Here is a 22,782-nt window from a genome sequence, read left to right as displayed (position 1 = left end):
CCCCTGCCATAAATAAGGTTGCTAATTGAACTCCGCGCGAAGTCACAGAAGGAAGCTGTGTAAAGAAGTTTAATAAGCAAAATAATACTAAATTCTTATTACATTAATATAATAATTATTAAAAAGTTATTTAAGTTACCTGGAGATCTTGTAAATACTGAGCATTCATAAGCTCTGGCGAAAATGCTTGTGCAATAAAAGCGTCTAATTCCCAACGACGTAGAACTTTTATTTTATCCGAAAACGACATGATATATCTGCAATAAAAATATACTAATTAAAAAATATTTAATTAATGAAAAAATAAGTCTTGGAAAAGTGAGAACTGTAAGTTACCTTAGTACACATGCCATAACTAAAAGGTGTTGTGGTACATACGAGGTGTTTAACATAAGAGGTGTATCTGATTTCATACAGGTCAAGAATCCCCGTAAACGACGACGTTTGTCGTCTATACCTGTGCTATAAATGAAAATTTCATATCAATTTTTTACTAATATACGATAAAAAAATTACAATGCAAAATAATCACGTACCCAAACCATAAACGTTGAATCGTAGGAACACCCCAACCAATTTGTTCTGCTTTTACAGATTCAGGAGTTAGGTATGGATTTGATTTGGACCATATCCACTCCTTTATTACAACATCTGGGACTTCGATTTTTTCACTATCTATTAACCAAAAGTAATACAAAAAATATTACTCATTTCAAAATATTTCGAAAGGAAATTAATTTACCTACCTCCCTTCTCTTTACTCTTAGCAGCTAAATACATTCTGTGATGGAGGTTGAATAATATTGCGTATACCATTTGCCTGACGGGTCTATAAATAAGATGAATCGATGGAAATTCGCGATGATTCTCGTCTTCGAGAAGAACAGGAAGCTTAATCTCTCCAGCAATGAGGATTTGATAAATATGAGGAGACATTAAGCCTTTCTGATGCCGTTCGGAAGCGGTACGCATTACTTCTGGCACCGTGCTCGGAATAGTCATCGTTTTCTCCGCTTGCTTCGACGAATCAGCCGTTGCATGAGATGGAGATGTAGCGGAAGAGCTACTACTTGAACTGGACGAACTGATTAGAAGATTGTGTGTACCATTTATAGCATGTCCATTATTTTGTTCTTCCTCTGTCCTAATATTATCAGTATCACCATGGCCCTGAATACCTGGTGGATCTATCACAATTTGCGGCGCGGTCTTTGCGTTTGCAGTGGCTTGTTTATATGCATTCAAACTCTCGCGTTCACTTTCCACGGTTTCGGACGCGAATCTGGATGTTTCTAAATTCGAATCTACCTCAGAGGTTGACGGCGTTTCTGATAAATTTGATTGTTGCACACTTTGCTTGGAATCTAATTTGTGTACTGAAATAATTAATTCATTAAGGTTGAAGTATAATAATAATGTCATATCCGCCAAATTGAAGAAACAATTTACCTCTATTCTGTTTCACTGGTTTGTAATGCAAAAATCCGTCTTTAGTTCCGTTTATATAGTACTGAACTGATTGCCTTAATTTCGAACACCTCGGATCTGATAGGGACCCGAAAACCTTCTGCGAAACTACATCTAGTTCAACAGATGGTAAATCCCGAACAAAATTGGCTATTGTTTTAATTGTATGTATGACATTCACTTTATTCAGATTAGTAGTGATATCCAGTTTTTTGTAAAAATCGGCCAGGTCATTCTCAGTTAAAATATAATTACCAAGTAACGCGGCTAGTAAACATAGTCTATCAGATGGGATGTTTAAAGTTTTTAAAAGTTCCGGAAGAATATATTCTTTAGTGTCAAGAGAGCCTTTGTATGTGAGTTTCAACTGTTCAGATGAGAAGTACCGTGGAGGATCAAATGCAGCATACTCCGCATCGTCGGCGATTAAACCATTGAAATTGTTTTCTCGACAATACGCAATTACTTCTTGATGATGATCATCCATACTGCACAGTACTGTAACATTCAAGTGACGCAAAGCCATACGTAGACTGGTTCTCAAACAAACTGGTGGGGTCCACCAAATTTTTGGCGGTGGGGTTCCCTTGGTGGAAATGTGTTTTAATACCTGAAAAAAATTACTATTTAATTATGTGAATTTTGACACAATATTTTGAATGCTTCAATGAATTATCACTTACATTATTTACTTTAATTCGCACTTGTAATTGGTTTAAAACCCAGTCTGCACGTCTAGGAGATTCAAAACATCCATTAAAAAATACAGCTAATTCTAAGCCTGACATTTCTGTTGCTTGTATAAGAACAGCTAAAAATTGCAACATTCTATTCCACTGTCCTCCACAAGCCCAATCTAAACGATAAATAACTTCAGTGAATAATTTATTCAATATATTGGTTGTAGAGAAAAAATATGTGTATACCTGAAAAATACCCTCCATATAATCTATCTAGGCAGCATTCTCCATCAAGGACTAGTCTTAATTTTCCAGAATGTATTTGTTGTGCTTTGCCAACGCGATTATGTTGTCTTTGCGTAATTGTACGTGCTATTTTTAACAGATCCACAGGTACAGATCCACCTTGTATATAATTAATATCCAGAAAGACTTGCAAATCTTGAATGCCCATTTTGCTCAAGATTTTTCAGTGATGTAGAGTTATTAATTAAACTTGTTTGGTTATCACGTAATGTTACAATGTTTTCCTTTGTTTTTTTTTTAAATTTTATTATATGGCTGAATGATTCTCTTAGCTCAGTTTGAGATGTTTTTAAGATACGAAGAAATCTAATTTCAGTTTCAATAATTTCAACCTGGAAAACAAACAAAGCCTATTACTTGTATCGTGTATCCACAAGCTCCTCTCTCCCTCCCCCCTCACGCTCTCTTTCTCTCTCTCTCTTCCTCTCTTTCTCTCTCTCTCTCCTTCTTTCACTCTCTATAATATTCTTAGGGCTAAAAATAAATCGTTCAAGAACGACTGGGAATGCGGTTTGTAAAATTTATTTGACAGCTTGGACACATGCTTAACTACAAATTTTTTTCTATAAAATGTAAATTTGTGAAAGAGGTCATGCAACGCTTAATGATTATAATGGCCATAATATCTCGTAAAAAGTCATTAAAATTACTAAAATTTTTTTTAAAAAGTTCTGAAGAAATATTCTTTGAAATACTGAAATTTCAATCTTTAATCAAGGAACACTCGAGAACTTGAAATTTGTCATACTTAGGATACAAGTACACCGACGCCATTTATTTTGTTTATATGTGATCATCCGTCTCATCCAGTTTTCTTTACTCAGTCAAGTCGATTGATTTTTCCGAAACAATCGTTGCGACAAAAACGAAAGATAGCCAGCAATGATTTTCACCATTATTGCTTGGTTAATTGAATGTGCTCGGGAAAGAGGGGCTTTATAGACCGGCATGGCGAGGTCTTCGTTCATTCGCGTAAAATTTACGCAAGGAATTCGCGCGGTTTCGTGACCAGTTTCCCATACGAACGACACCATGCGAATTCTGACTTATATAATTTAGTCAACCGCAATCTGAAATAAAACAATACTTACATTAAATTAGCGATAATCATCGTGGCCCCAAAGAAACACAAAACACACGGGCTTTGAGAGTAGGTGACGTCGGATTCGAAAACGGAAATGAGCGCTCGGCCGCGCTCGGATATCTACGTTGTTTGTCCCAGTTCCATGGGAATTAATTCTTCCATTGGTTTACCCATCGGAATCAACTCTACTTACCGGAAATGAATAACTTAACGTTGTTTTGAAAATACAAACTGTTGAAGAAATGGCTCCAAAATTATTTCAGTCAATGTACAAATTTTAGAATAATAATTTTAAATATATCAATTTAAAAAATATCTTAAATATTTTTCATATAGCATCAAATTTAAGTCATTCTAACTACTACTACTTCTAATTTTTGTGAGTACATATATAATAAAATATAGAATTAGCATAAATAATAAATGAAAATTTTATTTTATAAAGTTTGATTATTTTAATTAGCGAATGTTATATTTAGAAAATAATCATTGTCTATTTCCATAAAATAAAAACATTAATTTGTTTTTTATTTTCGTTTTCGACAATTAGGTAATTATTTTTGATTGACTACATAATCTCATTTTTTCTGGATAAAAAGGATAAAACATAATAAGGGCCAACATGTAAGGAAAGGTAACATTAATGATATTTCAGTAATCATTTTTTAATATTCTTTATACAAATACATTCATTCGCATCACAAACATACTATACATATTTATTACGTTCAGTCCGTAATTCCTTTCACTTTACTTATATAAAAAGGTGGAAGATCAAACGAAATAAATTATGACATTTTTTTATCGAAAATGGAACTTACGACATATATGATGACAAACTTAAGTAACGATATATATCTTTCCTTTTATGTTTGTTTAATTATCATATCCTTTGATGCGTCGTTGCAATAATATGATTACAAAAAACAGTGAAATTATGCAAGGTATCATCAAAGGATATAACTATTATTTTTTTCTCTGTACAACAGTTCATCTTTGTTCGTAACAACGAACAAACGTTGTATTTGCAATGACAGTCACTATACATTGTATAGTCAGACAACTACAAAATTATAGTCTAATGTGATACAAATCTCAATTATAATTCATCATGCTTTTTTTCGTCTTCTTCATCTTCGTTTGCGTCTATGTCTATGATTTTCTCTGATCCCTGTTTTTCTGTTGGCCTAAAATCTTCTTCCTGTACTTCTTCTTCTTCAGGAACTTCATCTAGAGAAATACCTAAAGTTTTCCTCATTAACTGTTCTACACTGTCCGCAAAACTGGCAGTTTCTCTTAACATGTATCCCGATCGAAGAGTTGCCGTTCTGAACATCATCAATGCAATGTCCTTTGCTGTCTGATCTGTTGTATCAACTTCCACTCTACGCAAAAGTTCTCTAATAAGCGGATGCCTTGGATTAATCTCCAAAGTTTTCTTTTGATTTAAATAATAATTCTTCTGAGGATCACTAGTCTTTTGATGAGCATTTGAGATAGCTAATCTTTCCATATTTCCTGTCCACCCAAACATACTAGCAACAAGGGCACATGGAGAGTCCGTGAGACGTTCTGATACCTGAGCTTTGCTAATGTGATCCTTCAAAATATCATTTAGCCACTTAACTAGTGGTTCAAAGGTGGTTTTCAACTGTTCCATTCTCTCCTTGGTTTTCTCTCCTTCATCAAGTGAGAAACCTTCTTTAGCTACATTTTGGAACTTTTTACCATCAAATTCAGGAACAGCAGAAATAGCGTATTCATCGACTGCTTCTGTAAGGTACAGAACTTCATAACCCTTCTTATCTAATCTCTCTACAAATGGAGACTTCTTCACTTCTTCATCAGAAGAGCCAGCAATATAGTAGATGTACTGTTGATTAGGTTTCATTCGGGAAACATAATCTGATAATGATGTAACACCTTTTTGTACAGATGATTGAAACAGTAAAAGCTTGGATAATCTAGCTCTGTTTTGAGCATCTTCGATTACACCAAGCTTGATATTGGTACTGTATTCTTTCCAGAATTTCTCATAATCCTCCTTAGGGATTTTTTTAATCATATCAAGCACCTTTCTAATCAATTTCTTTTTTATTACTTTGATGAGTTTATGTTGCTGCAGATTTTCACGTGAGACATTCAGTGGCAAGTCATCACTGTCGACAATGCCACGAATAAAAGATAGGTAATTTGGCATCATATCTGTGAATTTATCTGTAATGAAAACTCTCCTAACATATAATTTAATATTGTCTGCTTTAGTGCCATAGGGATTGAAACTATCACTTGGCTGAACTTTAGGAATGAAAAGAAGCGATTTGAAAGTGACTTCACCCTCTGCTACAAAGTGAATCTTTGCCAAAGGATCCTGAGTGTCCTTTGTTAATGCTTTATAAAACTCATTGTAGTCTTTCTCTTCAACTTCAGATGGTTTCAAAGTCCATATGGGTTTAGAATCATTCAGTAACTCCCAGTCCCAAACAGTTTTGTCAACTTTTTTCGTTTTTTTCTCTTCCTCTGCATCTTCTATCTTTGCATCTTCCTCTTCATCTACTTTATCTTCGGTAGTTTCTTCTTTTCCGCTTTCATCTTTTTTCACATGTTTATCTTCATCTTCATCTTCTTCATCTACTTGAATAACCTTACTACTCCAGAGATAGATAGGGAAATTGATAAATTGCGAATATTTTTTTGCAAGATTCTTAATGGTATCTTCTTCTAAAAAGTCCAATGCCTCATCTTTCAATTGCAAACTGTAATTAAGAAATAATTATACTCAATTCCTTGAATTTTTAAATAAAAAATATATAAAATATTGTTTTAATTACCTAACTGTGGTTCCTCTCTTCAAAGTATCTCCTCTGGGATCTTCCACAATACTGAAGCTACTGCTATCAGATTGCCAAATGTGTTGTTTATCTTCATTACTTTTCGAAGTTACTACTACTGTATGAGAAACTAGGAAGGCAGAATAAAAACCAACTCCAAATTGACCAATCATATCATTCAAATCTTTAGAATCAGAAGTTTCTAACATTTTTCCTAAGAACTCAGCAGTTCCTGACTTTGCAATGGTTCCAAGATTATTAATTAATTCATTTTTAGTCATACCAATACCAGAATCAATTATACTCAATATCTTGTTTTCTTTATCAGACTTTATTCGAATTGCTAACTCTGGATTGGTGTCCAAGACATTTTTATCAGTAAGTGAGAGTAGTCTAATTTTATCTAATGCATCAGACGCATTTGATATCAATTCTCTTAAGAAAATATCCTTATTGCGATATAAAGAATTTATAATGAGTTTCATCATACGATTGACCTCAGTTTGAAAAGCAAATTTTTCAGCTTTTTCTCTAAGCTCTTTCATTTGAGCCACATTTAATCCATCCAGTTTAATTGCCTCCTCTTCTCTCTGGACCACTTCATTGTCTACAAAATGCATTTTCTTGTTAAATAAAATTCTATCGATTATATCTATATATCACAATCAAAATTTGTAAAAAACTATAATAATTATTTAGAAAGTATCTCAGATTTTTATCATTTTTAAATATATTACTGAAATTAACATTTTAAACAATGACTTTTTCCTTTATATGTAAGGCTGCTTAGTTCTAATTTTTGAGATATTTAAAAAGCTACTGCTGCTACTACTATATTGAATTCAGTCTATATGCACACATTAGTAACAGCATATGTGTAAGTTTCAGATCATTGCTACAATTTTTTAGTAAAAAACTATTGAAATCGCAATTATTGATGGCAGATATGAATAAAAAAAAATATGAAAATGTCACACAGATTCCATATGTACACCTGGTTTACATTATAGTTATCACAAATAACCTTGGAACAACATCCTATGACTATATATAACCCCAGTAAAATTTTCTGAATAAATAAATAAGAAATAGTTTACATTAAAAGATTGTCTTTATTTTATGCAAAAGAGTTAGTATTCATAGAACTAACATAGGTAAATATGATACCAAAATATAAATTAAGTGTTAAATAATAAAAAATTCAAGCTTGCAAGGTCACAGAAGATCCTAATGTGCAAAAACCTTTGTGATTACCACAGAAATAATATTTACGAAAATCACTGATATTGTTGATATGTCCTCAAATATATATACTTTTGTGAGAACTGGTTTAAGTAATTTTTTTTTTTTTTTTAAATCTAGATTTATAAATGCAAATACCTAAAATTCTTTTATTTTATTATGCAGTGTATTGTTTAGTAATATTTTCTATGAAATCTAATTTTCAATACAGCAAAATAACGGTAAATAAAAATTTTCTTCAACTTCTTTTAAACATTTGAATTTTTAACCTTGAAGTACATACTGGAACATATTTCCGTGAATTCTTATAAATTTTGCTACATGTCCAAAATGATCGATAATCAAACGAAATTTGAAAGACATCAGAATTCCCTGTATTCAGGGAATGCCGTGCGCAAAATGCCGACACAAAAAATACATCATTTCAGAGATAATTAATTGAAATCGACGACTAAGGAAAATGGAAGAAATATCTTACCTGTTCGAGATCCCTCACGACTAGCACCCAAATCATTTTCCACGGTTCCAACATCTTCTTCCAAATTCTCAGCACCAACGAACCCTAAATAATAAAGATGTATGTTGATCTTCTTCCTCATTAACGTATGTATTTTAATATTATTCTTTTACTAGAATGAACTTTTAAATAAATTTACCTGTTAGGAAGAACAGAATTGACAACAATATTAACGTTTTTTTCATTGCTGTCGTGAAATCTTCACAAATAATGGCAGAAAAAACGAAAATACTTCCAAATTCAGTTCAAACAACCCGATCCGCTGTTTTATGCCGACTGTCATATCTAGCCCGCGACGCTTTGATATAGCAAAAGGAAATTGTAATAATCCACCAATGAAATGAACCCACGCAATACACATCCACCAATGAAATGTAAACCGGTTGCAACTTGGTCCAAATGTCTTCTTCGGATTGGTAGATGAATGCAACACATGGCACCTGGTATTCTAGAATATTCCCGTAAAATTTTCTTGGTTTTTAATGAAGTGTACACTAAATGAATAGTTTTTATGTTTCTAATGCGTTCATTAATGTAGAAAATGCACTAAACACGAAAATACTGTCTCATTAAAAAAAAATTAATATATTTGAAAAAATTCATGAATTATGACTATATAATTATCAACAGAAGGTAAATATGATTTTTATTAGTCGATAATTTACCACCTGCTTTTATGTTGATAAAATCAACTGAAATTCTCAATCTTTATTTTTCATGTCTATAATAATCATTATATTGTAAAGTGTATTGGGATATTATAATTTATTTCCTTATTTAAAGTAATTATTATAGTCATTTTTAATTAAATGTATTTTATGATCAAATACATCGATTCGCTAGTAAATTATATAATTTTCACGGTCAAACAAATAAAATTATTTTAGTAAGTTACGTATTTACATATTGTTCGCCAATCCAATAGTAATTAGAAATGTACATATGTTGAATAGGGTAAATTCCTTGCAACAAAAATCAGGTGATAGTTTAATATAATCATGTAATATATTATTTTAATTTTAACATTAATTCAAACAAATTCATTTTTTATTAAATAGCCGAAAAGTTGCTCATTTAGTTTTGAGAATTTAAATTTATTCTTGAACAATATGACTGCCATTCAACAATTAAACACAGTTTCATAAGAACTCAAGTAAGAACAGCCATGTAAGAATTATCGACAGGAAATCGGTATCAGTGACTGATCACACGTGAATTTTTTGCTGATACACATGTTGTGACCAATTGGTCGTTATGGATACGTTTTCTACAGACAGGCGTACGGATTGTACACATCAGACACACCACGTTTTCATACGTGAATGTGTTCCGTTTGTTCACGTATGTAATCTAATGTATACTGTCCTATAGAATGCACGGACTTGCGTTCATAGAATCTCTCGTCACTCGCCTACCGATCTTCCTCAAAGGAGTCACGATTTCTTTTCACCAACTGTCGATCACAATAACATTAGAAAATCGGTACATGCAGCCTCAGTCCTGCCTCTTGTATATCAAGGTAAGTAATTTACAAAAATTAAATTTAAAACAAAATAAAAATGAAAATAAAAAATAAACGAAAATACAAAATTTGAATAATCATGACTAAAATAGCCAGTCGAAATTTCCACTATAACTGAAATATTGTAATGTTATCTACAAAAAGTTTAATTTCTAAAAAATAATTTCATAATAATTTTTATAAAATTGTTTTCTACATTATTATTAAATTATTATAATTTCTGCAAAATAATTCCTAGGGAATTATGTATTGATGATTAAACTTCAGATTAATATGTTATTTAAATTAATGTTTGTTGTCTCCGTAAAAATGAATTTTTGTTCGGTAAGACAATTTGAGCATACTGAAAATCTATATGACACAAGGATGATTTAATAATCGATTAATTATATGTAAAATCAATTTGGTGTTTTCCCTTTGACCGTCTATCAAAAGCAATACCGACGTTTTTATCGCGCTTTTCTTGTTACTTGATTAATTAATCGAGGGCAGGTAGCATATAGCGCCTTTAGGGAAATTAAATTACGACTAACTAATGAAACGATCGAAACCTGTACAGTGGAGACACTCAGCGTTGTAAATTCATATTAAATAAGTAAAGAAAACAGCATAACGTTCTAAATTAGTGCCAACTCCCACCTTTCCTCCAGTTTCTTTACTCCCCACCAAGCTCTTAGTTATCTCTGTTACCATCTGATTAAGATAATAAATTGCAGTAGTCAAGTCACGCATAATTGATCTAAAATGACCGGAAGAGTGGCAAGCCTTTGAAATAATCAGGAACGCAATTGAATGTTGTTTAGTTTGTTTTTCGTTGACATAATTAGAAAGTCCAAATGTTGATGTAGATTTGCTGTTACCTTTTCAGATACCTGAGTCATACAATCGTGAGTCATACAGTAAGATTCCTTTTCCAGGGATGTTCTTGAACAGACCGCAAAGCGCGACAACCAGGCAAGAGACTGAGATGATCCATAAGGCCCAACGTGCCCTACACAACACGACGGACTCCATAGAAAAACTTCGTCTGCTCTGCCTAGCCAGGGGTGCTAATGGGATCCTTGGTTTGGGCAGGTGAGTTAAAAATTAATTTATTTTGTTTAATTTATCGTATACAGTATGATGCAAAAGTAAAAATATGTAATATAAAAAATTCATATGTAACAATCATAATTTTTTCATGTGTAAAACTTACGCATATAATGTAAAAATTAGATCTATTAATGCTGCAAAAATTAATGTTACGAAATCCTAAAAAAATAAAAAAAATAGGTAATTTACTATGTTATTAAAGCAATTAATTTATATGCAGAATATTTCGTCGTATGGATGATGATGGAAACAAGAAATTGAATATAGAAGAATTTACTAAAGGTCTCCAGGAGAGTGGTTTGGATGTTGCAGAGGAGGAAGTCCAGGAGATGTTCAACAAATTTGACAAGGACGACGATGGGAACATCAGTGTTAACGAATTCATTGTTGGCATAAGAGTATGTGTATTTTCCTAATTAGATGTTTCAATTAATTAGCGAATTCTTCTTGAGAAAACAAATTTTTTTTTAGCCACTAATGTCTCAAAGTCGCAAAAATGTCGTGGATCAAGCTTTTAAAAAACTGGATAAAACCGGTGATGGAGTGATTACCATTGATGATTTGAAAGGGATTTACAATGTTAAATGTCATCCTCGTTACATTAGTGGCGAGGAAAGCGAGGAAAGTATTCTGAACAAGTTCCTAGCAAATTTTGAACAGAATAATACTAGAGATGGCATTGTGAGTATTTTCTTTTCTAAGAAATTTCTTTTCTCTTTATTAGAATGTTTGAATAAAGTAGCAATTAAGAAGCGAGAAGATTTTCCGCATTCTTCGAGTGAAAACTAATTTTGTCTAACTATAGAATGACTCTCATTATAGGTTACCGAAGAAGAATTTTTGAACTATTACAGTGCTATCAGTGCGAGTATCGATCATGATGCCTATTTCGATCTAATGATGCGAAATGCCTACAAACTTTGAGTCTATTTTACTTTTGCAACAAGATGTTCCTCTAATTCAATTTATAATGGCTTTAAACTTATGGCTTTCACGGTCAAAGTCGACCTTTGAAGTGTTTACGCAAGTGGTAGTGGCTAATGAAAAATTCATGCGCAAACTCTAGACGGTTTATGAAAGTTGACAGTCTACCTTATGTAATAATTAATGGCTACTAGCCTCGCCCAGAGACCGATCTCTATCCAATGCAATTAATCGATGACTAAGCCATTCCATAAGGAAGCTAGAAAGATAATATTTCTGTTCTTCATTCTTGATATTTATCCCACTACAGTGTTTCTCACCTCGATCTGGATATAGTTGTTTCTCGAATCTTATCTAAAATGATTCTCTTACTAGGGAACGTTATGTTTATATATTAATTTATATATACCTATCGACCTATTATGAGATAAAAATTAACTTGACAGATTACACATGTATACAAATATGAAGTTTTCTGCGCCAATGATGTTTTACGATAGCAACACTATTTTGAAATTCCCTAGCAAGAGTGTCACTTTGTATATAAATTTAATCGCTATTAATTCTGTTTCTAAAAAATATTTATGTGTTTAAAGATTTATTTATACGTATTGTTCAGGGTTGGAAATATCTAGTAATGTAATATAAGGATAAATGCAGATATAGTGGGATAAGTTATATCAGTAATCTTTTTATCTCGCATTAATAATTAACACTAGGCCTATGCTATGCTATTTATTGCTTTGTATCGCTTTTTATATTTTAATCTTACTCGGTCTTCTTCATTATCTTTATTATGCAATTCTATATGATTTAATTTGTAAATGTGATACTATCAATAACAAAAATTTGTGTGACCAATATTTATCATTGTGTGAAAAAAGCTGAATCTACTACTTTACAAACAATCAAAAATGTATTTCTCGCAGGGTATATTTTTCCAGCTGTACATAGTATGTGATTTTTTTCCTTTGTAATATCTTTAGTTTAGTTTGAGAACTACTGCGATGCGTTGTTCCCTACTTATATGCATAGATGCACACACAACAAACCTACACGTATATCCGTGAAATGTGTGCGTAGCATTAAGGACAGAAGCTTGGTTACAGGGTCCAATACAGTGAAACAAGCACATATTCTCACAATGTAAAATAGTACGTGATTTCATGCATTCTTTGAATAATATAACTTCACTTTCCAGTTTCTATAACGCAATTTCTTTTATCCTGATTTTTAATCATTATTAGTTTCTAAATTCTATTCTTGAAATTAAATATACTTGAAGCAGAAGAGAGTGAGGAATGTTGGATATTTAATATCTAGTTAAGAATCCTTATATAAATTCTTCACTGTCAGGTTATGCTTTTCTTCGGTTTCTTACACATATTTAATATTCATTTGACACCAATACCTCTTAATATACTATAATTAGCGAAATATCTTTTCCTTTAGTAGAAATATTTTTCATTTTGATATTTCATTAGTGTTTGATAAATTACCAATCTTTGATAATAATAATTTTTTATACAATTTTTTACTGATACACAATTAAATTACGAATTATAACATAACAATTGTAACAATCGTATTGTTTAATAAAATTATAACCAGTTTCACAAAATATCAATTAATTCATTATCATAATTTGATCAAAACATATTATAACATAAAGTTTATGAATTAAAAAAAAAAATTGCATCGGCCGGGAATCGAACCCGGGCCGCCCGCGTGGCAGGCGAGCATTCTACCACTGAACCACCGATGCTCGTTAGAACATGGTAAAATACATGAAATAATTGGAACAACATAGCCTATTTTTAATTAATATATTTTAATACAATTTGGTATTATATTTTACTTGAATATCTTGTCATCTTTCTTATTACAAAATTAAAAGTAATATTTCATGCTTTTAATGAATATATTTCATATTTAAAAAATAATTGAAAAATATAAAATTGGGAATTGTAAGAAAAGAGTATCATATACTCGAAGTACTGGTTATTTTAATTGATTATTTATTATAAATTTTATTATAAATATTCTATTATAAACAAAGAAAGAACAGAAATAATAATTCTCTTCGGGAAAGAATTGAACTTTCTTTCCTTTTAAAATTTTGTTTGCTTTATCTTGTATAATACCTATATTATAATACTTATGTACATAGTCGTATAGAGACATAAATTCAACTATTAATAAAAACTTTACTTAAATAAATGTCTGAACGAGATCATACATATGTATCTTGATTGTGTTTTTTCTTATTGATGGATATTAATACTTAAGTTAGGTTACATTATTAAGTAATTATTATTAATATAGTAACAAATATGTATTACGTATTGTCTATCAACATTTTATTATTTCAAATCATATGGAAATTAAACAATTGTTAAGAAGAATAGAAAATGCAATAAGAAAGGAGGCTATCTTTCATTATTAACTTACAGTACTTAGGTGCATAGTACTTATTTATCTCATAACCTTATTATAAATGTCCTATACAATACTATTGGTATTATTTTAATACAACAATAATAATTTGCTTATCGCGTTTTTACTTATTGTTAATACATAATCTTTCGTATAAATTTCTCGTTTCCTTAATTGGACTTGACATCATTAGTCAGCTCTGACATTTGAGATATAAACAATAAAAAATAGTATAATCTCTATTGGAACTCGTTAAGAAGTGCATAAGTGTCAGGTAACTAGTAGTGTATGATTGTAGGTTATTATTTGTTTGATTGGCGTCTGGTTGCATGATACATTAAAATTTTGCTGCAGCTATTTTGTATTAGTTTTTTGTCTTTACATTTGATGCATATTCCTTGGTATTGATTATAGGATATAAAATAGTTTCGATCTTCATTAAATATACTTAATATCATTAGGTATGCGTAAACACGTTGTGATATGTGTCAGCCTCTAGATTTTTATTATACAGATTGCAATATGCATAAACTGGTATTGGAAACGATTTACATCGATAAGAGAATCAATATACGCTCCTGGATCAAGAAATTTGAATTATTATTATCGTTAATTCGAATGTTACAAAATGTTCTATTTTCACTATCTGTAATTCTCAATGTATTTTGTTTTCTAGTCTTTAATTAAATTTTATCTAATAAGTATTATGAAAAATATGAACTCTCATATATAAATAATTCTGATAAATAAATATTTAATTTTTGCAATAATTATTATCTTCACTCACTTCTTTCTGATTTTGAATTTCATATTTTTTGTACTTAACGTATCACTATTGTTAAAACTCATTGGCTGTGTAGACCGTTTAATAGCCGAATGTTAGTTATATATAAAATTTTTCATTTTGAGGATGTTTACTTCGGTATATCGTATCTTTTTGCTTGTGTAATATCTATAGTTTCTCTGCGAATATGTGGGAAAGAACAAAAATACACGGTCCTGAATCTTCTTACTTTGTCCATTACTCATCCACTCATGTTCATCATATTAGAGCGATAAATGACAATTAGTCTGACTAACAACTACCATATGGCTTTAGCTTTAGGAGATAAAGATTCACTGAAATAGTGTCCAGTATAAACTTTAAAAATGTTTTATCTTCTTTTTGGTTTAATGTTATTGTGCATGCATAATTTTAACATTTGAGAACTCCATATTTTATTATATGAGATTCTGTATTCGAACGTTAGTATAATTCTATTAATTTCTTAATATTTTTGTAATATTTATCAATAGCTATTATGAGAAAGAATTCGTATAATTTTTCAAAATTCATATAGCTTTTTAATTTTTGTGGCGTAATTAAATATGTTACTTTTCAGTTTATATTTAGTTTACTTTATATATTTTTTAATTTCGTTAATATAACAGATTAATAATATTTTATTACGCAGAACTGTATTATCATGATTCCTGTTCAAATAGTTTGAGAGTATTACTATGAAAAATAAAAGAATTATAATTTACTTTTAGAAGAATATCTCGGTGATGTTCATACAGTCCTTGCCCTTTAAGATCATGTATCCGCCCACCATTTCTAAGTATATGTCTTTTTGTTTTACCTTATTATCTACTATCAAATGATCTTGCATTAGGGCCATTTATCTACCACCAACTTTCATATATAATGTTTTTTATACGTTTTTAAATAGAAGGAATAGAAATATTCAAATATCAAAGTTATTGGCGCATTTTGTACATGAACATATTTTCATTGCGATGTTTTTGTGGCAACTCTGTCTTTGAGTCTCCTAGCATGTGAATCACTTTGTGTGATAGCTATATAAACACGTTTAAGAGATCGTGAAGCAGTAGTTGAATCTCTTTTCGTTTTATTCAGACTTTGTGTTTCTGATTTCTGGTCTCGGTGTATTTAAGAAGCGAGATTATATTACGATTATATAATATATAAAAAATAACACATATATGCTATCATTCAATTTTTAAAAATCAATTCAGGAGTCAACCACGTTAACACGATTATCCAATAAGCCTTATAATTATATAATCTAATATCTAATTATAAGATGAACTTTGTTGTTGATCTTTATACTTATTAAAACGTGTGATATAAGATTAGCTGAATGACAACACGCAAATATAATTTTCTGATAATCCATTTTTTCCTTTTTTTGAGATGATTCTTTGTTCATTCAAATTTTCAAATTTTTAGGTCCTTTTATGAACTACTCGAATATGGTGGATAAATCAAAAGTACACGCTGGCAGTCAAAAAAAGGAATAGCCTCTGGAAAAGTAAGCTCCAACGATTTTGCAAAAATATAGTGCATACTCCCTAACTTGTGGCTATATTAAATTGCGATAAGCGATGCCATTCATGCAATCTTGAACAAGTACCATATCTGTGTTTGACTCTATCTCCACCCATTTGATACGCAATTTTGGCATTTCTTCTTTCTTATGGGACGATTACAATTATCGAAGGCCTCTGATTCATCTAAATTAATTGTTTTCACATTCGCGGATATTATTCTTTGCTACTTTTTATTTCCCTGCATACGTTATTGAACAGAACTTTATCAGTGCTCTTCAAATGCAACTTTTCATTTCAGTTTCGGTCCTTTACGGACATTAGTCATTGTGCTTACGGTGTTGGACATGTGTCTGTGTATTATTGCTGAGACACGCTGTACAGAACACAAACATAGCAGTTCATTCTGAACTCTGGTCTAAATTTATTTTGCAGCGACTTATCTTATCATTGTATTAAATATCTTAAACAAAGCTTGGTTCCTCTAGAACGTATTTTTGTGTGACTGCAGTTTCCTCTATAAAGGGTTAACAAATTTATATATTCAGAAACATTTATCAATAGATGTTTCTAATTGTAACATTAATTTTAACTTAGTAATTTGTGACACGAGATATAAGCTTGACACAGTAAGACAAAAGAAGCATTTATTACGAATAGAAATCGTGAAAATTCAACACACATGTACTACCTTTTTTGTACAGAAATGTATTTCGATAACATAATGCGAAATACGTACCTAAACAAAAATTTAATCTTCATTTGTTTTTACAATAGTCTTTTGCAAATCATTCGTGGCAGGGTTAAAATCGAAATTTTTATGTTTTCATACCTGATAGAAATATATTATTAATTAGTATCATTAGCATTATATTCTTTATTCTTACAAGGAGAGTGCAAGTCTTTCGGGTCACTGATTTAGTTAAACCTTTGCAGGTTTGTAGATTTTGTCATGCAGTTCAAGAAAATATATTATTATAGTCGCAACTACTCAATAGTTTTTGAGATATTTGCGATTAAAGTTTTATTACTTCCTTAATTATATATTTATTTCAAATATGTTTCAAGACAAATTGTAGCGTAACGGCGATGATCGAGAATTGCGCTATACTGGACGACCGGGGTTCGATTGCCGTCCATAGTTTCGGTAGTTTTCTCAATATATTTTTTATCTTACATTCATTTTTCATTGTAAATAAACAATTGTAAATGAAATTTCTTAATAAAATAATTTATTTTTTACGCTTTCTTTTGCAAGTATTTATTTATTACAAAATAATAAGAATATTATGCAAGAAAAACATTCTTCTATAGCAATCTTGTTTACTATAGGAAATACAAAACCTATCGCTCATGTAAGTATTAATTATTAAATTAAACATCGTATAAGAATGTTGCCTATAATTCCAACTTTGCTGTGCAGCTATAAATGTTCATGAATTAATTACAAAAACTTGGAAATTTATTAATTTTCTACTGTCGAATTGATTTCTAGTATCTAGTTTGAATAACAATTTTACCGCCTACGATCAGCGCCATCTATGATTTTGGACCATTTGCTCCGAAAAGTAATAGGAACATAGAATAGGCGAGGAGGTCGTCGAAGAGCTCGTCGCGTGACAGACAAGCACAGAGAGCGGATAGAAAAGGATAGAACGGCTCCGACAGTGAAAAGTTAATAAATTACCCAATTTCTGCAATTAATTCATGAACTTTTATAATTTCATTGCAAAGCTGGAACTTCAAGCTACATACTTATATAATTTTCGTAAAGAATTCAACTCTAAATTGTTAGTTATTAATTTTTGTTTGATGGCGTCTATGATTTCGTAACGACGACCATCACGATCTTCCGTGAAAATATTTAATACTAAACGAAACTAGAAGCAAAATGTGATCAAAAGTTATATGAGAAGATTCACAAGAACATTGTTTTTCTAATGAGTGCATAAAGTTTCATAAATTAATTGCGTAAAGAATAGTAATTAATGAAAAACCAATGGCGTCTTCGACAACAATTCAAACACTGCGTAGAATAATAATTAATAATTAATTAAATAGGGACAAATTTATATGGAAAAATATATTGGAAAGTTCTTGAAGGATCTGCCTTTTCGACGCAATTATAAAAGTTAATAAATTAATCACCTATATTGAGTAATAAGTGAATTTTCCACTGCCGATCTCGTTGCGGAACTCGAGCTTCGAGTCTAAAATCACAGATGGCTCTGATGTTACACGAATAGATTACTAACTCTGGTTATGTGCTCCGAATATATTTTAATATATTTTAATAGATGAAATCATAAAGTTTTCTACATTCTTTAAAAATTCAGCCCCAAGAGCGATTTTAATTAGACAATCAGCATTCATTTCTTTATCTGGAAGATGACAAATATGCAAAGGTACGCCTTCACAACGCAATTATAAAATTTCATGTGTTAGTCACAGAAATTGAGTGATTTGTTAATTTTTCTTCAAGTGAACAGGAGAATGCGTAGGAAATGAGAAAAAATTGCAAACAAACGCCGGAAACATTGTTGTGCCTGCATTACGAAAATCATGTAACTATTTGTATTAATATAACCTATAGTTGTAATTAAATAGCGTAGGTTACGAGCCATTGTTTTTCCACCATTCATTAGTGATAGCAGAGTTTGATTATTAGACTCATGGAATATCATCAGCTTAGGTGCCAGGAATTATATTTTATAGCGAGAAAAAATTAAAGCAGCGATACAAATATGTAAAGTATGATACGTCTATTGGATTCTAGGTGCAGTAGCCATATGGCATACAAGACAGAAATCGTTGATGGTCAAATAAAGATTCAGAAAATGACGCTGGTTTAGGCAGACAAAAAGGAATAGAATTAATTTAGGTAATGGCCTGTTATAACAAAAAGATATGGAGAATACAGTGAGATTGAAAGGTATGTTGTATTCCTGATCTAAATGAATATAATATCAGTAGTCAAAGTCAATAATCATCGCTAATGTGTTAAGTTCGAATAAAAGAAGTGAGAAGAGGAAACGCATGATGCAGAATAAAGAAACAGAAAAGAGGCAGCATATGTATCAAGAGAGAAACTTGTGTGGCATTGATTTGCAAATATGAGGATCATTGAAGAGATGGAGAATGAACAATTGGTAATAGTTATGAATGATAAAGTTAAATTGAATATATAATGTAAATGTTGCATTAAGGTAAAAATGTGTAGAAATATCTTAACGAGCTTAGAAACTATAAAAGCAGCAGGTATAATGGTGCTATGGCACATCATGGACTTCATTGGGCCAATAAAGCAAATGTCAAAAGGAGGTAAAAGGTATGTCTTACCTGCTGATGATTTTTCGAGATAAGAACCATTTGGTTGACTGATTTATAGATGACTAGAGGTTTGATATGAAATATTATTGACGAAGGATTTCTTTTATTGTAGGAGACTTACAAGCATGAGTAATATTTATATGCAAGAGCCAGCCACTAAGGGTAAAGTAATAAGTATCATTTTATAATATTTCAATGGATTGTATATCTGTTTTTAAAAATTTAACCGATATACAGTATATACTTTCTAAATTTCTATATCAATGTATTAAATAATTTCTAATTTGAATTACAATAATAAATAATAAATTTTATTAAATTTGATTTTATAAATATTTTACATTAATCAAACTAATATATTTGTTATAACAAGGTTACAAAGAAAACAACTGTTGGTAATATTGAATTAGAATTATGGGCAAAAGAAACTCCTATGGCATGTAAAAATTTTATACGATTATGTATGGGAGGTTATTACCATGACACTGTATTTCATAGAATTATCCAAAGATTCATAGCATATGGTGGTGATCTCAAAGGTACAGGAGGAGGTAGTAAAAGCATATGTGGAGAACTGTAATGGAGAAATTTAAAGTGAGGCTATATTTAAAAATAAAATGAATTCCTTTTTTATTCGAAAATAATTATTGAAGATATGTGTTTTAGAGCAAATTTCATACAAGATTACGTTTTTGTCGACGAGATTTAATTGCTATGGCTAATTCTGGAAAAGATGACAATGGTTCCCAATTCTTCTTTACTCTTGGTTCTACACCAGATTTGCAGAATAAACATACAATCTTTGGTAATGTTACTGGAGAAACTATATATAATATGCTTAAATTTGAAGAAGCACTTGTAGATGAGGTAAATTTAATGTCTTCAAGAAAATATATCAAGAATTGACATAAGTATGATATTTCCTCCTTTTTTGTAGAATGATAGATCACTTTATCCTTCAAGATTGATAAAAACTATAATATTGAACAATCCATTTGCTAATATACCAAGAATAATAGTACAGGAAGGTGAAGAAGCAAAGGACAGTTCAAAGGCAAAAACAGCTGCAATATATTAAAAATCATATATGCCTGCAGAATTTAGCCTTGATAGTATTATTCTTTACAGTGAAAAATTTTGTTACAAAGATTTCAATCTTTTATCATTTAGTGAAGCAGCAGAGGAAGATGAAGAAGAATCTGTGATGTTAAATAGAAAATTTAGTGATCAGGGTAAATCAGCACGTGATCATTTAACTGATTCAAAATTAAGCTCAGAACCAACAGTTGTACTACATGGACTTGCAAATAAAAAAAGGAAGGAAGACTGTAGTAACGATTGGGAAAGTGACGACGAAGTAAAAACTCGAGAAGAATCATATGTTATAAACAAAAAGGAAGATAAGTTATAAACAAAGAGAAGAAACTTCTATAACTCTTATTAATTTTATAATAATGTAATTAATTACTCTATATTATTTTTGATATGTATGTATTGTCGTTAATTACTATCAGTGACCCCGTATGATCCTGATTAATTAACATATAAGAAGTGATAAGGATAGTTTAACACAGCGATGCGTGTAAGAGAATACTTCGATTTGGAAATTTCGTAATTGGTAATATTAATTTTGCATAAATTATTGAATTTATTGTTAATCACTAATTGATATTGTTAATACCAAATTACCTGAGTCATAAATTTAAAATAAAAGTAGAGAAAGTCAAGGAAATATCGACTATTATAGAGAAAAAGAAGTTATTAAGGAAACCGACAAAATTCGAAAATCCTCCAACGATTTCGGCAATCAGATGGGGGTCATATATAAAGAGCACCTCGCGACTTCTCAGGTCTTTGCCGGTTGGAGCTCAGACGGGACACTTCAGGGTATGGACTAGGCGCTTCCGGGACATCACCAGCGGGACCTTGGCGACCTTCCCGAGGATCAGAGGTGAGCAGCTGGCTTTGGCAGGTGCGCTTTGGTGAGTCAATTTTAATAACGTCTTTTTTTTCCGGTTTTATTTCCTGGTTTTATTTTCTGGTTTCTATTCAAATATTTCGTTGTTGTTTTTAATATCTCTCATCGTTCCCCTTACTAATCAGTTCTTTTCCAGGACTAATCTACATATTTCCTTTATAGGTTTATTATCTGAATTTGTTGGTTTCAACTCGAGTTCATTTGTCGTTTTGACTTTTTGCTGATAACTTCTATGACTTCGAAGAGGGGGTCGGAGGAATGGTTGGAGGTGGCATTAATGTGGCATTAGGGTGGGGTGGTGGTGAGGTGGAGGTGGATGGTCATTGTCCACTCCACCTATACATCACCCCCCATCCTTGTTTTCTTTCATAATCTTCTTCCTTTTATTTCCGGATTCTTTCATCGTTGGTTTGTCATCTCTATTTCGGTTTCATTTCATCGATGGGTTGTTTCTGTCTCATCGATGGGCTGTTTCTGTTTCATCGATGGATTGTTTCTGTCTCATTGATGGATTGATCCTTCCATTTGGTTAACCTTTACTATTCTATTCGTCTCGCTTCTATTTTCTTTCCTCCTTCCTATTTTTTTTTCGGGTTTATATTTATACTAATATATTTTGTTTTCAGGTTTCTTCTCCAGATTTAATCTGGAGGACATAGTGGGATGCGAATCGAGCGCTTAGATTTAAGTATTTATAAATAGTTAAGATAGATTACTAGGTTAAGTTAGATTACTAGGTTAAGATAGATTACTAGGTTAAGTTAGATTACTAGGTTAAGACTCATGTGAGCGTTATCTGGACAAAGGTAAGCTACCTAATTTGGAGCGAGCATATCTATTCTGTATTCCTTCTCGTTCACCAAATAGACCAAAATTGTTCTCGCGACAACCGCGATAGTTCATAAGTACCGACTAGCCTACGCGACGTACTCCCGTGTACTTGATAATTCCATGCTACTTAACTCATCGTCACGACTCGTCTCCGACACTCATTCCAGCCACTGTCAATCCCGTCATGCATCGGGTTCCAGAGTGACTCTCG

At 31.3% G+C, this 22,782-nt stretch overlaps 3 protein-coding genes and 1 non-coding gene across 7 annotated transcripts in view; 1 reads left to right on the top strand and 3 right to left on the bottom strand.

Annotated features, from left to right (window-relative positions):
* LOC108545439 (constitutive coactivator of PPAR-gamma-like protein 1) overlaps nucleotides 1–3,638 on the bottom strand; it is a 9,682-nt gene extending 6,044 nt beyond the window's left edge. Inside the window, exons 1-9 of the mRNA XM_017897058.1 lie at nucleotides 3,545–3,638; nucleotides 2,394–2,785; nucleotides 2,151–2,323; nucleotides 1,450–2,077; nucleotides 747–1,376; nucleotides 537–675; nucleotides 337–462; nucleotides 140–257; nucleotides 3–55 (exon numbers count right to left, since the gene is read on the bottom strand). Of these exons, the coding sequence (XP_017752547.1) occupies nucleotides 3–55; nucleotides 140–257; nucleotides 337–462; nucleotides 537–675; nucleotides 747–1,376; nucleotides 1,450–2,077; nucleotides 2,151–2,323; nucleotides 2,394–2,601 (2,075 nt within the window). The 5' untranslated portion in view covers nucleotides 2,602–2,785; nucleotides 3,545–3,638. The remainder of the gene's footprint in view (nucleotides 1–2; nucleotides 56–139; nucleotides 258–336; nucleotides 463–536; nucleotides 676–746; nucleotides 1,377–1,449; nucleotides 2,078–2,150; nucleotides 2,324–2,393; nucleotides 2,786–3,544) is intronic.
* Nucleotides 3,639–4,186: 548 nt separating this feature from the next.
* On the bottom strand, nucleotides 4,187–8,410 carry Gp93 (heat shock protein 90 Gp93). The gene is made up of 4 exons (XM_017897052.1): nucleotides 8,267–8,410; nucleotides 8,089–8,172; nucleotides 6,369–6,975; nucleotides 4,187–6,293 (listed from the first exon to the last, which is right to left on the bottom strand). The coding sequence occupies exons 1-4, from the start codon at nucleotides 8,310–8,312 to the stop codon at nucleotides 4,637–4,639; spliced, it is 2,394 nt and encodes a 797-aa protein (XP_017752541.1). The 5' UTR covers nucleotides 8,313–8,410; the 3' UTR covers nucleotides 4,187–4,636.
* A 1,049-nt stretch (nucleotides 8,411–9,459) lies between these two features.
* Nucleotides 9,460–12,130, top strand: LOC108545438 (calcyphosin-like protein). Of its 4 annotated transcripts, none has more exons than XM_017897055.1 (5): nucleotides 9,460–9,646; nucleotides 10,567–10,723; nucleotides 10,962–11,139; nucleotides 11,213–11,422; nucleotides 11,564–12,130. In XM_017897055.1, exons 2-5 carry the CDS (start codon nucleotides 10,569–10,571, stop codon nucleotides 11,663–11,665), a joined length of 645 nt encoding a protein of 214 aa, XP_017752544.1. In that variant the 5' UTR covers nucleotides 9,460–9,646; nucleotides 10,567–10,568; the 3' UTR covers nucleotides 11,666–12,130. The 4 variants fall into 4 exon arrangements, with proteins under 4 accessions (XP_017752544.1, XP_017752543.1, XP_017752546.1 ...); XM_017897054.1 differs by having other exon boundaries at nucleotides 10,518–10,723; XM_017897057.1 differs by lacking the exon at nucleotides 9,460–9,646 and adding an exon at nucleotides 10,339–10,443.
* Nucleotides 12,131–13,359: 1,229 nt separating this feature from the next.
* Nucleotides 13,360–13,430, bottom strand: TRNAG-GCC (transfer RNA glycine (anticodon GCC)). Its single transcript has one exon. It is a non-coding gene; the product is annotated as a tRNA-Gly (tRNA).
* Nucleotides 13,431–22,782: the final 9,352 nt, after the last annotated feature.

The sequence above is a fragment of the Eufriesea mexicana genome, unplaced genomic scaffold (genome assembly GCF_001483705.2).
Source record: "Eufriesea mexicana isolate 0111107269 unplaced genomic scaffold, ASM148370v2 scaffold450, whole genome shotgun sequence".
NCBI classification, from domain to species: Eukaryota; Metazoa; Arthropoda; class Insecta; order Hymenoptera; family Apidae; genus Eufriesea; species Eufriesea mexicana.
This window is presented reverse-complemented; position numbering and strand designations above follow the sequence as displayed.